The 13,323-nt window shown below is 41.5% G+C and overlaps 1 protein-coding gene across 9 annotated transcripts in view; it reads left to right on the top strand.

The window, feature by feature from the left end:
* Positions 1 to 13,323, top strand: part of tenm3 (teneurin transmembrane protein 3) — a 289,706-nt gene that overhangs the window by 17,131 nt on the left and 259,252 nt on the right. For 5 of the 9 annotated variants that reach the window (XM_077525258.1, XM_077525259.1, XM_077525261.1 and 2 more), the window contains exon 1: positions 12,260 to 12,368. The exons of 1 other annotated variant lie outside the window; for it this stretch is intronic. In XM_077525258.1, the coding sequence (XP_077381384.1) occupies positions 12,313 to 12,368 (56 nt within the window). In that variant the 5' untranslated portion in view covers positions 12,260 to 12,312. Of the gene's footprint in view, positions 1 to 12,259; positions 12,369 to 13,323 lie in introns of those variants that run through there. 3 more of the 9 variants (XM_077525265.1, XM_077525266.1, XM_077525264.1) reach the window with 2 other exon arrangements.

The raw sequence follows: 13,323 nt of genomic DNA on the forward strand, positions 1-13,323 counted from the left end.
ACTCAGCTGAAACACACCAATTAGGTAAGAAATGCAGTACTTTTTTTTTTTCATTTTACCATGGTGTTTATTCAATCATTTTTAAAAATCAATTAATTAAATGATTTAATTTTTTAAGTTTTACATTCTTTTATTTTCAAATAAGTTTTACATTTTTTTTAATTTTTAAATTAAAATTAAATAAATCGCAATAATCAAAACTACTCAAACTAAGCATTTTTGAAATAACTAAAACTCATAAAAACTAACAGAGCAGCCCTGAAAAACAATTAAACTAATTTTAAAAAAGTAGAGAAAGTGAGGAGCAGAGGAGCGCCTAATATTGCTCCAAATAATTTTCCTCCCATCGCTTTGGCGCCCCCCTCTGGCGCAGCGCCCCTATGCAGTGCATATCCTGCGTTTCCCCTTTTTGCGCCACTGCGAGTAGGTGACGTCAGTACGCTGGTGCATGTATAATGTTGCGTTGTAGTGCACCATGGAAAAAAAGTCAACTCCTCCACTTCCGCACAGTCCCAACTTTGAAAGACGTGCTTCTGAACCGAAACATTTTTCATGAATCGGTGCTCGGAAGTACTGACCCAAATTGGTCCTTACCACAAAAAGTACCGTCATTTGTACCGATTCCTACACGTCAGTGTCCAATACGCGGAGCCTTCAAATCTGGCCTTCTACCAGGAAGACGGGCCCTGAGCGAAGGTTGCAACGGAGCACCCTTTGGTAGTCTTCATGGCTCGGCTCTTCTTCTATGCCAATATACGTTCGTCTTCCACACTTAAAACATGGAGATACCCGAAGGTAGTCGTTTGGACTCGGCAGAATTTGCCTTTGAAATGTAAGTATAAATTTGTATATTTAATCTTCAAATATCACTTAGATAAAAAAAAAACACATTGGGCAACGTTTAAATAGTTAGATCCGGATTAAGTGATTTCATTTGGGGCCGTTATCATCGTCCAAAAGTACTACAAGCTAGCCCCCTCCTAACTACTGTTCCCGGTAATGCAACCTTGAATGAATCCTTTTTTTTTTTTTTTTTTTTTCTAAGAGCTCAGAATTGTTCATTCGGTAGTCTTACCGATTCAACGTCTTATCATCATTGCTCTTTCTTTGTGTGTGTGTGTGTGTGTGTATGTGTGCGTGCGTTTGTGTGCGTGTGTTTGCGTGCGTGTGTTTGCGTGCGCGCGTTTGCGTGCGTGCGTGCGCGTGCGTGCAAATACGTATAAATTTATACTCATTAATTCACCTAAAACCTTATAAAAATCCCATTACCCTTCACCTTAACCAGGTACTTCAGACTCTTGCCAGAGTCATGAGGTTCAAATGGTCAGGAGACCAGAGAAAAGGTCAGAAAAAATAAAGAGAAAAGAAAGATAAATCAAAGTGAAATCCAGCACCGACCAAACACTTCCTGCCTTCCCCATGGTTACAAAATCAAAGTCTTACGCCAACCCCGGAAGCCTCTAAATTCCAACAAATTAACGAGATCTCAAGAGACCAGAGGAAAAACTAAAGAGAGGAAGGAGAGAAGGATCGATGAGGCAGAGTGAGATCCATACAAGCCAGTACATCCAATCCATCAAAGTGAAATCCAGCACCAACCAAACCCCTCTTGCGTGGTTACAAAACCAGAGTCTTATGCCAACCCCAGAAACCAATAAATTGAGATCTCAAGTGACCAGAGGAAAAACTAAAGAGTGGAAGGAGGGAAGGATAGATAAAGCAAAGTGAGATCCACAGACACCAGCACCCACTGATTCAAGGGGCTGTGGGAGGGAGAGGCAAATTCTGTTTGAGTTTCAGTAGATGCTGGTGCGATGGATCTGGCATGCATAAGGACCGCCACCAAAGAAAGAAGCCGTCAACCGCGGCCCAGCAAAGCGAGCACCGACCCCCCCCCCCCGGAATCCCCAGGCCGCGGCAGCACCAAGGCCACCCCCAAGCCACCCGAGTGGACACCGGTCGGCGAGCCGACCCAGACGCCCGGAACACCCCCAGACCGGGCCTACACCCCCGAGCCCAAGGCCGCAGAACGAGGCCCGGCGGGTCCCCACAGCACCCCACCGGTCCCCAGCCCCCCCACCCACGACCCCCCCGCACCCCACCCAAACCCGCCACCCGCCACGACCCAGGCCCCGCCACCCCTGGCCCCCAAACCCCCGAACACACCCCGACCCCCAACACCCAACCCCCCACCCACCCACATTTACGCCCGCAACAAACCGGCACCGCTTAGCAGTGAAGAGTCACATTTGCGAGCCCTCATAAGGGGTGCGAGTTGAAAATTTTTGGTATATTTTTATGATTAATTTCAATATTAAAATTTATTTTATACCGCTGTGTAGGTATAAAATTAAAGCGGAAATATTCAAGACTGACGCAGGTTGATACGCACACACTGTAATGTAACCGTTCCGTGGTGTATTAAATGACAAAAATCAAAATTTGGCAATTCATTGGAATTTACAGTATTCGGAACTGCTAAGGTTTTGAAGCCTGATACAACCAGGAACTAGGCAGTGGAACATTAGGGATCAGTTCTATTGCGCAGTCGTAGGGTCGATGAGGTAGCAATGATTTAGCACGATCCTTGCTAAAACCTTTACCTAAGTCATGGTATTCTATAGCTACCTTGTCTAGGCACACAGGATCCACTGGGTTTACAAGAAGTTGGGGGCAAACCGACCCCTTCTGCTGACCTAAGGCAATGTGCGTGGCAAAAGGGACTTTAGTTTCCCAGAGCCCAGTCTACGTCAGGGTTATGTATTTTTAGCCATGGAAGGCCTAGCACGACCGGTGCTGAACTAGAAGGCATAATTGAAAACTTTAATTGCTCAAAATGGTTACCCGAGAGACGCAAGCCGAGTAGTCTGGTTGTTTGTGTAACAACTGCCAGGAAGCACCCGTCAAGGTCAAAATTGTTTTTTCCTCTAACAATATTTCTGTAGGACAACCTAATGCTGCTACAACTATAGGATCAACAAAACAGTTGTAAGCCCCCCCGAGTCCACCAAAGCTGGTCGGAGACGACGTGTCTGCGCGTCGGACGCCCAGCTGGGGAGCCTGATAGAGCCACCCGGGAGGCTTGACCGGGCAGGAGGACACTCTGTGCCCCTGCTGTCCACAGTAATAGCACGCTCCGGTCCAGAAACGTCGCTTTTCCTCCAAACGGAGCCTACCACCACCCAGCTGCATGTGTCCGTCCTCCTGTGGTGCGCGCGCCAAGACGGATAGGAGTTCTTGAGTCGCCGGAGAGTGTTCCCGAGTCCACCTGCGGTTGGCCTCCAAGGCTCCTACAGCCACTCCGTGTCGCTCCACACCGCATTCTCGCTGTCTCTCACGCAGGTGATTGTCCAGCCTGATGGCCAACGCGATGAGTTCCTCCAAGTTATCGGTGTCGTCACGGACCGCCAGTTCGTGCTTGACACCAGAGTTCAGTCGGCGACGAAACAGGCAACACAAGGCTGGTTCATTAAACCCGCGTTCCACGGCCAGAATGCGGAAAGCGATTGAGTAGTCCGTGACCGATTGCTCTTCCTGGATACAGTCCGCCAACTGTTCATCGGCCTCCCAGCCCTTAACCGGGTGATCAAACTCACGCCGGAGCTCCCTAACAAAAGCTGGCAATGAAGACCGGAGTTCCGGTCGAGAGTTGCTCACCGCCATCGGCCATGCTGCAGCCTGGCCAGTCAGGAGACTCGTAGTGAAAGCTACTTTGGAGCTATCGGTAACATAGGTCAGTGGCTGCTGATTGAAGATCAGCGAACAATGATGTAAAAATGGCCCATAATTTCCAGTCAATAACATGAAAACACTGCGGGGGGAAAAAATCTGTATTTTCAAGTTCGGTGGGCTTAGTGGGTGGCAAGATGGCCGCCAATAATGGCTTCACTTCGCGCTATGGTAAATAATTGGCATTGTGAGTCCACTCATATATAAGTCCGTGGATGTTGCTCACCGTAGTCTCAAGAAGTTTGTGTGAATGCACAGACACACGTAAAATTAGAGGCAATATTGTGTCCAACCTCTTCACAAAACATGAGCAACTTTATTCTTGTTTAGTTACTGATTCGCCTCAGAGCTTTTGAGCAGAGGTGGCTAATCGAGGTCCAGAAAATCAAAACCCTGCCACAGTTTGGCTTTAGTCACAGGAAGTTCTACTTGACCGATTGGTAAGTAACTTGTTTAGCTGCTGGTTGATTCGATGCACCTGTGGCTAAAGCCAAACTGTGGCAGGGTTTTTACTTTCTGGACCTGGATTACCCACCTCTGCTTTTGAGATTGCTTATTGACACATGTTTGAAGCGACAGAGTATAAAAGTAAACGTGACTGTACGTTGTCGCTTTTTTTTTATTTTTTTATTTTTTTATGTCATCCTACTACAGTACCCTGTTACATTGGCAGGAAGCAAAAGCTGCAACAACTGATGTTCCCACATTGGTAAAGTCTGTCATAGAAAGTGGATTCGCGCAAATTGTTTCCATGCAAACAAAACGTCAATTTTGTTTCATACCGGAAATTGGGATTATAATTCAAGCAGAGGCTCTTGGGTTATAGGCATAAGGTGGATAACAACTCCATACTAAAATAAAAAAAAAAAAGGAAAATCTTCACAGGTACACAACCTCACTCGTATGTCTCCTGTTGTTTTGAGGCAATAATGAGCACGCACCCTTTGATGACGTACCTGGAAATGGGTTTAAAAACTGGATTATATGTCGTGTTAAGCACGCTGAGATGAGTTAGCAATTTTCTATCAAAAATGAAAAATCGTTACCGAGTTTTGGCGGGAAATGTATACAAGTTTACTCCTCGCATTTAAACTCCAGTTATGCCACAGATCAAGAGCCTTTGTGTTGCATAGAATTTTACCTCTGCATTTAACCCATCACCGATGTGAACACAGCAAGTATACTCCATTTGTGACACACAGGAGCAGTGGGCAGCTTTACATCCCCCAGGGAGCAATTCAAGTCAGGTGCCTTAATAAAGCACACCTCAGTTTTGAGTGCCGAGAGCAAATTGATCCTGGAGCCCTTCAGTTACAGGCCACTGCCCAGCACAGGGTTGTTTTCACTGATTTCCTGCTGGGACATTGGGCTCATTCATGAACTATTCTTAAGAACGAATTAGCTCCAAGTCCCACTTTTATAAAGGAATGTGTTTTTCACCACGTGTTCAAAAGAACTCTTTATAGAATACTGATTATTGAGCAAAAAGTTTTGGGGCATGGTTCTACTGTTATAGGATTTGAAACTGACAGACACACAAATACACTCAATAAGCGAGTGAGTGAGTTGCAACTGTGAAGACGAGTACCTGGGGGGTTCAGTGCATTACTCAAAGGCAGCTCCGTGCTCCTCTAGACATCTATCAAGCAGTCATTCTAGACTCCACTTTCCTTATGCCGAGCTCAGATTACGCAATTTTTTTGTCTTACACGACAGTTTTGCTGTCACATTACCCGATAAATTCGCTCTGTGTCGTGGATGGGGCGTGTAGTCACACTACACGTCTGAACGCGACAAGACACCAGCCGATCATCGCGTGTTGTCTTGCCAAGAGAGACGCGTCGGCACTGTTTGTCGGGGAGGTAGAAAGAAAGCAAGAACGAAAAAAAAGAGGCATGGACAGGGAGTGCAGGGAGTGTGCATGAATGAAGCACGCATGGTACAAGTGTGACGTGAGCGCATTGCTTGCGCTCCCTGCTCCGCAATAGTGTTTAAAATATGATTTAGTAGCCAACACTGTATTTTAATTTATTTAGGCCTACATGTGCCGAGGTAATATAGCAGATTTTGTTCATTAATTTGCGGGATGACATCTTGAAATATTATATTGTTTGAGTAATTTTTTTATACTGCTTAATTTATTCATATTTGACTTGTTTTAGTACGGTGCATTGAATAGTACGCCACTCACTCCGAGGGGAAAAAAAAACAAACTTTCAAGTAGAGAGGGTGACAAGGCGGCCAGGCATGGCCCGACTATATGAAAATGTGATCGATATGCCCAAATCTCTGCAATTATTAGAACAACAGTCGCTATATATATATATATATATATATATATATATATATATATATATATATATATATATATATATATATATATATATATATATATATATATATATATATATATATATATATATTTAATTTATTTATTTTTTGGTCCTCTATTCACGTCGCCGTTGCCTGACGATGGGTTGCAATGATGCGTGCGCACTCCATGTAGCCGCAGAGCTGCAGCGCGGCGCTTTTTTTTCTTTTCTTTTTTGCACCTGTCTGGCCCCATCCCATGAGATATCCAGGGGATAAATAAATAAATAAGTTAATTAATTAATTAATTAATTAATTAAAAGAGCTATAAAGTGCTGTTCAGTGTGTGATTGGTTTCGCTCCCTCTCGCTATTGGTCAATGCTGCGGAACCAAACGGACGACGATGTAGGTATGTCACATTGTGCGACAAGACGAGCAAAAATTCTAACATGCCAGACTTTCGTCGTGAATCGTCCCGGACAACAGGCGACCAATCGTTGAACTTGTCACACTACACGGGGTTAGGCTAACCCTAATCCCCCCCCCCCAAAAAAAAAGCTACCATGTAATACAAGTGTAAATTTACATACCTTCTTTTTAACATTTTTTATTCAAATTCATGTAGAAATGTCTGAAAATCCCACTTTTTCTCTCTGCGCTTTTAGTCAGGACTTCCCAGGCTGCCGTGAGAGGCGGACTGAAATTACCATAATGACAGTACTTTTTCTGTAAAGCACAAGGTCTAAAGCCCAATTCACACCGACTGCGGAACGGACGCGATGCGTTCTCCGTACGGCGGCCGTATGGACGCCGCAAGGATAGAACGCATTCAAGTCTACGTGTGAATTCACACCGGCTTCGGTGTGGTGCGTCTGCGGTGCGGAACGACTGCGGCGATGCGGAAGGTTTCCGCAAGTTTCTATTTCTTCCGGACGCCGCATGCGGATTTTCATGAAGCTGAAGAAATTACACGAACCGAATAGGATATCAAGCGTCATTGCATTAACGTAAATCTGGTATATTTCAAAATAAAACCGTTTGCGAACTCGTTTTTTGGGGAGGGAAGCTAGCTAGCTGCATAGCGTGACACGAGTCGGACATTTAAGACAAAAAATTAGCTCAGAATAAATTAAACACGACAAAACTACACTATTTAAACACAAAACGTACTTACCCATGATAGAACAGCCATGGTAGAAGTCCCAGAAATAATGTCCAAAAAGCTTATCGATGTGACAACAGGCAAGTGTGGTTATTGTTTACAAATAGGACTCTAAATACACGGTTGTTATCGGGTGAACTCAACTCTCCAGCTTGAACCCCACGTGATCTTGTGGTCTATCGGGAGCAGATTTCGATGTGACAACAGGCCAGCGTGTCTATTGTTTCCAAATAGGACTCTATCTACACGGTTGTTATTGGGTGAACTCAATTCGCCAGCGTGAACCCTACGTGATCTCGTGGTCTGGCAGGAGTAGAATTCCGGACACGAAACGCACGCGGTGTGAATTGCAGTCCTTGCGGCGTCTGTAGGGCCGCCGTACCGAAAACGCACCGCGTCCGTTCCGCAGTCAGTGTGAATTGGGCTTTAGCCTTCAGTCTCCATTGGAATTTTTCAGATAGCACAAACGGTGCCAGAGTTACGGTAATCAAAGTGCACCTATGGAAGGAAATGCGCTGCTGGCGGCACACTCGGTGACAAAGCGTTGCACAGTAGCACAGGGGACAATTCTAGACGACAGAATGAAAGAAATCAAATTAGCGTTTGGCATTCGATTTTTTACCAAAAATCAGGACAACTTGTGTCCCGGGGGAGATTTATATTTTCCCGGAACAGCTGGTAACGAGGACGGGTGGCATCTCTATCTGTCTATACAACCACTCTACAGCAGCTTTTCTGACTTTATGACTCATTTTGTGTCATTCTGTTAAATTGCATTGTGAAAGGTGGCTGTTACCAGTAACAGCTGACAGATAGATTCTCACCAATCAAACTTAATTCAACCATTTTTTTCATAGTTTTATATCAACATTTATCAACACAAAATTATGTTTTGTTTTTGTTTTTTTACGATCTGTACCTTAAGTGGTCACCTGGGCGGGCACAAGCCTCTTGGTGGGTGGGCAAGGACCCCTATGGCCCGCCCTTGGCGACGGGTGTGAACTTGAGCAAGGTAGTTTAGTCTGAGATAATACATTAAAAGACTTGCAACTAATATGCTGTTTGAATTTGGCTTTGTAAAGTGCACAAATTACTTGACATTTCTCCAACAAGTGTCAAGTTAAACTGAAAGTAAAACCACCGACAGTCCATGTTTTGTTTGTCTGTCTTCAAGCCAGTGGCTAAGTTTGGTTGCAGGTTATAGGCCGTTTGGCCCGAGCGATTTCACTGATTAGTACAGCCCATGGAACAGATGGATGAACGGCCTGGCACCACTGTCATGAATTTTGACAGCCCTAAAAAGTATATTTAATGCACATTTGTAAAAGTGATGTTTTCTATAGTTATGGCAATGACTTATTAATAATAACCAAACAAACACACACAAAAAAAAAAAAAAAAAAAAAACAGGGTTAAACAAGTCATTGTGGTTAGATCAAGGAATTATCTCACTGATTAGGCTGGCATTTGTGCTATTTTCATGAACGGAATTAACCTCCCATAATCCGCCTCTGACATTTTCACCAGCTGGACTTGAATAGGATGAAATTACATTTGCATACAAGACCACTCTGACTCCTCACATTTAAATTTTAGAAGTGACGTATGCGCGTCTGTGTGTGCGTTCGCAAACGTGCGTGTGCGTATGTGTTTCTGGCCAAGACAGCAAATTAAACATTATAAAATGTTTAGAGGCCTCTCAACAGGGCCTACACTGTCCTCATCAAATGCGGAAAAATCACTAATCAAATAAATACGCTACAAAACACAGCCATTCCAGCTCTTTTGAGTGAACCGTCTCTTTTGGCTCGGCTCACTAAAAAGAGCTGGCTCTTTCGGCTTACAAATGTCTCTTTTCTGGTGGATTTTTGCTGTGGTTATTTAAAGCAGTGGTTCCCAACATTATTTACCTTGAATATCCCTGAACCTTGTTATCATACCATGCGTACCTTTCACTTATATGTCTCAATAGTTCTCCATAAGTAGAAAGTATCACAACCTATTATATTTTTTTTTTTACTCAAATGAAAAATAGTAATATGACTAAACATGCAAATCAAAATAAAGGGAAAAAACTGCCTTTGCCACAAAAATAATGGAGCACCACTCAATAAGTCAGTTTTTAACAGGCATTTAGATGTTATCATTATAAATAAAATCTATTATTGTTATTATTATTATTATTATTATTATTATTATTATTATTATTATCATCAAATATCAGGGAAAAAAAACACTTAAGAATAATAGTCAAACTACTGTAGCAGTTTTACTTTCTTTTCATCAGTCAACTAAGATCTTGTGATTTTGGTCCAGCTGTGCCACAGATTATTGATCTGGGACCTATATTATTCAATGTTTCCACATAACCCCTGCAATGCGCTCACGTATCCCGTGTGCACAACCCTGGATGGAAAACATTGATTTAATTAAAATTGCGATTACGAATGCAACACAAACAAAACAAAAATACAAACAAAGTGTATTATTGTCATGTCTGGGTTAAGTTTGAGTACAGTTCATGACCGTGCGCCAGAGTTCACGACCCGTTAGGTTTCTGTTTTGGGTATTGATGTAAACTGCATCCAGTTTCAACTAGTTTTGGCAATATGATATCTGGACTTTGTGATGTCAGGAATCCCGTTTCATCCCCAGGATAGCTCTTATTAGCTCTCTCCACCTGACAAACGCTGCTCCTATATTTATCCGCGTCCTCCCGTGACACTGGTCTGAAAGAAGAGCAATGCGGGAGGATGTAGAGATAATACAGGACTGCCTCGGAAAATTATAATATTGGGATAAAGTCCTTTATTTTCTGTAATGCAATTCGATCAACAAAAATGCCATACATTCTGGATTAATTCCAAATCAATTGAAATATTGCAAGCCTTTTTTTTTTGTTTTATTATTGCTGATTATAGATTTTTCTTTTTTTTTAATTTAATAGCCTAATATTTGGAGATAGAATATTTGAGTTTTCTTAAGGTGTAAGCCATAATCAGCAATATTAAAATAATGAAAAGGCTTGCAGTATTTCAGTTGACTTGTAATGAATCCAGAATGTATGGCATCTTTGCTTATTTAATTGCATTACAGAAAATAATGGACTTTATCACAATATTCAATTTTTTTTTTTCATTTTTGAGACAGTCCTGTATTTGGAGAAAATTGAGGCGAGCCTTTTCGATCTCATTTCATGGGGACAACTACTGACGATGATATTACGTCATTGCTGTGCGTAATAAATGAACCATTTGCATGGCTAAGTTACTAATATAACCACATATGTCAACTTTATGCTTCATGTTTCAAGTGGGATTCATTTAAAATAAAATATAGTCCAACTGTTACTCAAAACAGATTTGCAGATTCACGCACGTTTCCCGGGTTTTATCCCCGCCCACGCGGAGCACTTATTGGATTTTTGATAATGTATAGGTCGGATATATGCGACCTGGCCGTTCAAACTGAGGTCACGTTGCACAAATTTGCATACATATCTGATCTAGTTGATCTATGGCCCCACATGAAAGTGACCCAGGTTGGATTGGAAAAAAATCAGAATTGAGCCGTTCAGACTGACATTAAAAAAGTAAATTAAAAACAATCAGATACAAGTTGCATTTGGGCAAAAAAAAATAAAATACGATTTGGGTCACATTTTCCTGTATTGTGAATGTACCGTATTTTCCACACTATAAGGTGCACCTTCAATGAATTACATCTTCTAAAACTTTTTCCATATATAAGACGCTACAGTAGAGGCTGGGGTTACATTATGCATCCATTAGATGGTGCTGCACTAATGTCAACATGTCAACATAACAGTCAGATAGGTCAGTCAAACTTTATTAATAGATTACAAACCAGCTTTCTGACAACTCCATTCACTGCCAAAATGAATAAACAGCTGTTTTATTATTTTCTCTGAGGTAAAGTATTCGTATGAGCTAGCGATCCAAGATGGCGGGATCTTCTGCGCATGCGCCTCACCGATCGTGCAGGGTCACCGATAGCGTCTTGACAGCGAGACCTGTTGCGGCTCAATATTGATCCATATATAAGGCGCACTGGATTATAAGGCGCATGGTCAGCTTTTGAAAAAATTGAAGGCTCTTAGGTGCGCCTTATAGTGCGGAAAATACGGTAGTCTTTGACTTTAATACCTCATGTGGATGAGGTGCTCCGATTTAATCATCAATAACCGGGTCAGTAATTAACGGATCTGGGCATTCCACCTTTGATGGAAACATTGACGGATGCCCACTTCGAATGACAAACATTGATGAGCGGTGATTTCGCTAAGGAATGTGTGGTTTGGCTCGAAATATTTGGTTTGGCTCGAAATATTGACGGATTGACGGATTTGGCTCAAAATATTGACGGATTGACGATGACGTAAGGGTGTCCCGACTGTTGATGATTGTCAAATGACGAACACTTGAAATTCATTGATGCATATTTATTTAGCCAATTACCACTGTATTTTTCCAGTGTTTTTAAAATGGTGTTGCGGAAATCTTCAAGACTTGCACATCAATGAACGGCCACCCAGTCTCTGTCAGTCTTCTTTTTTATGCTTCTTTATAAGAACATCAACATTTTAAAAACACAATGCAATTAAAACAATTTTATTATTGTTTCATAGTATATTTACGTGAGATAGTACATTGAGAGGATTTCTGACATCTACTGCAACTGCAAATAAATACTTGGCCGTCTGACACAAACTGTATTATTAATATTGGTGTATCAATACTACACCTTGAATGAGAACTCGATTAAATTGTGATAGCATTAATTTTCTCTTCCTCTATCATTCAATGGAGGCAAAGTGAAAGCTGTTTTTTACATTTACAGAGAATATCCGCCCTCCAACTGTCATTTCTTTTCCACTTCCTCATCTCAATTTTAATCTGAATGGAGTGACAGGGGATTAAGTGAGTGCTAGGGAAAGTTAGATGATGGGAAAGGGAGTTAGAGATTAAGTAGATTTGCGAACTCCTTGAAACTCGGGTCAGATTACATGGGCAGAGCAGAGCAAATGGACTAACAATGGGAAGAGGACAGAGAGTAGCCATTTATTAGTAATGGAAAATGTGGTGTCAGAATGCTTAGTTTCTCTGGTGATTTTAGAATAACCAAGAGTTCAACAGAAATTTTGAGGTAAGGTACAGATTTAAAGATGATATGCAACATTGATGGACAAAGTTAGCTTCTGTTTGTGCCGGTTTGAGTTCCATATTCACATTTGAAGGTCTACTAATGATGTTTCTGTGATAGCCTTGTTTCTTGCTTCTTCAATATATCAATAATCTTGCTTCTTCAATATCCTATGCTTCTTCAATAATGGTGGCATTTTTGTGTTCTATTTGGTAGAGAATTCAACACGTGCCATAAACTGCCATAACACTTTGTAATTACCGGTAAGCAAGAAATGTTTTTCACTAAGGTATGTCTCTTTTTTTTTCTGTAGAGTTTGTGCATTATCATCAATGGTATTTTTCTTTTTTTTCTGTAGAGTTTGTAGATTATAATCTAATTACATTTTTGGTTCAAAGCAGGAATTAAAAAACACTACAGCGCCCCACCGATAGGTGAATTTCCATACTCACCTCCCCGCTTCCCACCCTTCTAAACACTTGTTGCACTTAATACATTTAACTTTTAAAATTCAAAATAAAAAATAACGATACCCTCACTACATTCTGGCAGAACACATCTGTGCGTTCAGAAACACGCTCCGAGCACTCTGCTTTACTCCGACCGTTTGGAAACTCAGAAGGTTATTCAAATGTGCCATTCGGTTATTCCCCCCCGGGAATGGAGACCAGTGCAGTTAAAGTAAAGTAAGCAGTTGCATTCAGATCCATATTTTCACACATGCGGAAAAGGACGACAAAATGGCGTTTATTAACTCTCTCGATACATATGACATATATATATATATATATATATATATATATATATATATATATATATATATATATATACGGAGAGCATTTGTTGTGATTAAGCAATTAGATAATACGGTTAATTAAAATTATATATATATATATATATATATATATATATATATATATATATTAGGGGTGTCACGATTCGCCAACTCCACGATTCG

This window comes from Festucalex cinctus, chromosome 6 (assembly GCF_051991245.1).
Source record: "Festucalex cinctus isolate MCC-2025b chromosome 6, RoL_Fcin_1.0, whole genome shotgun sequence".
NCBI classification, from domain to species: domain Eukaryota; kingdom Metazoa; phylum Chordata; class Actinopteri; order Syngnathiformes; family Syngnathidae; genus Festucalex; species Festucalex cinctus.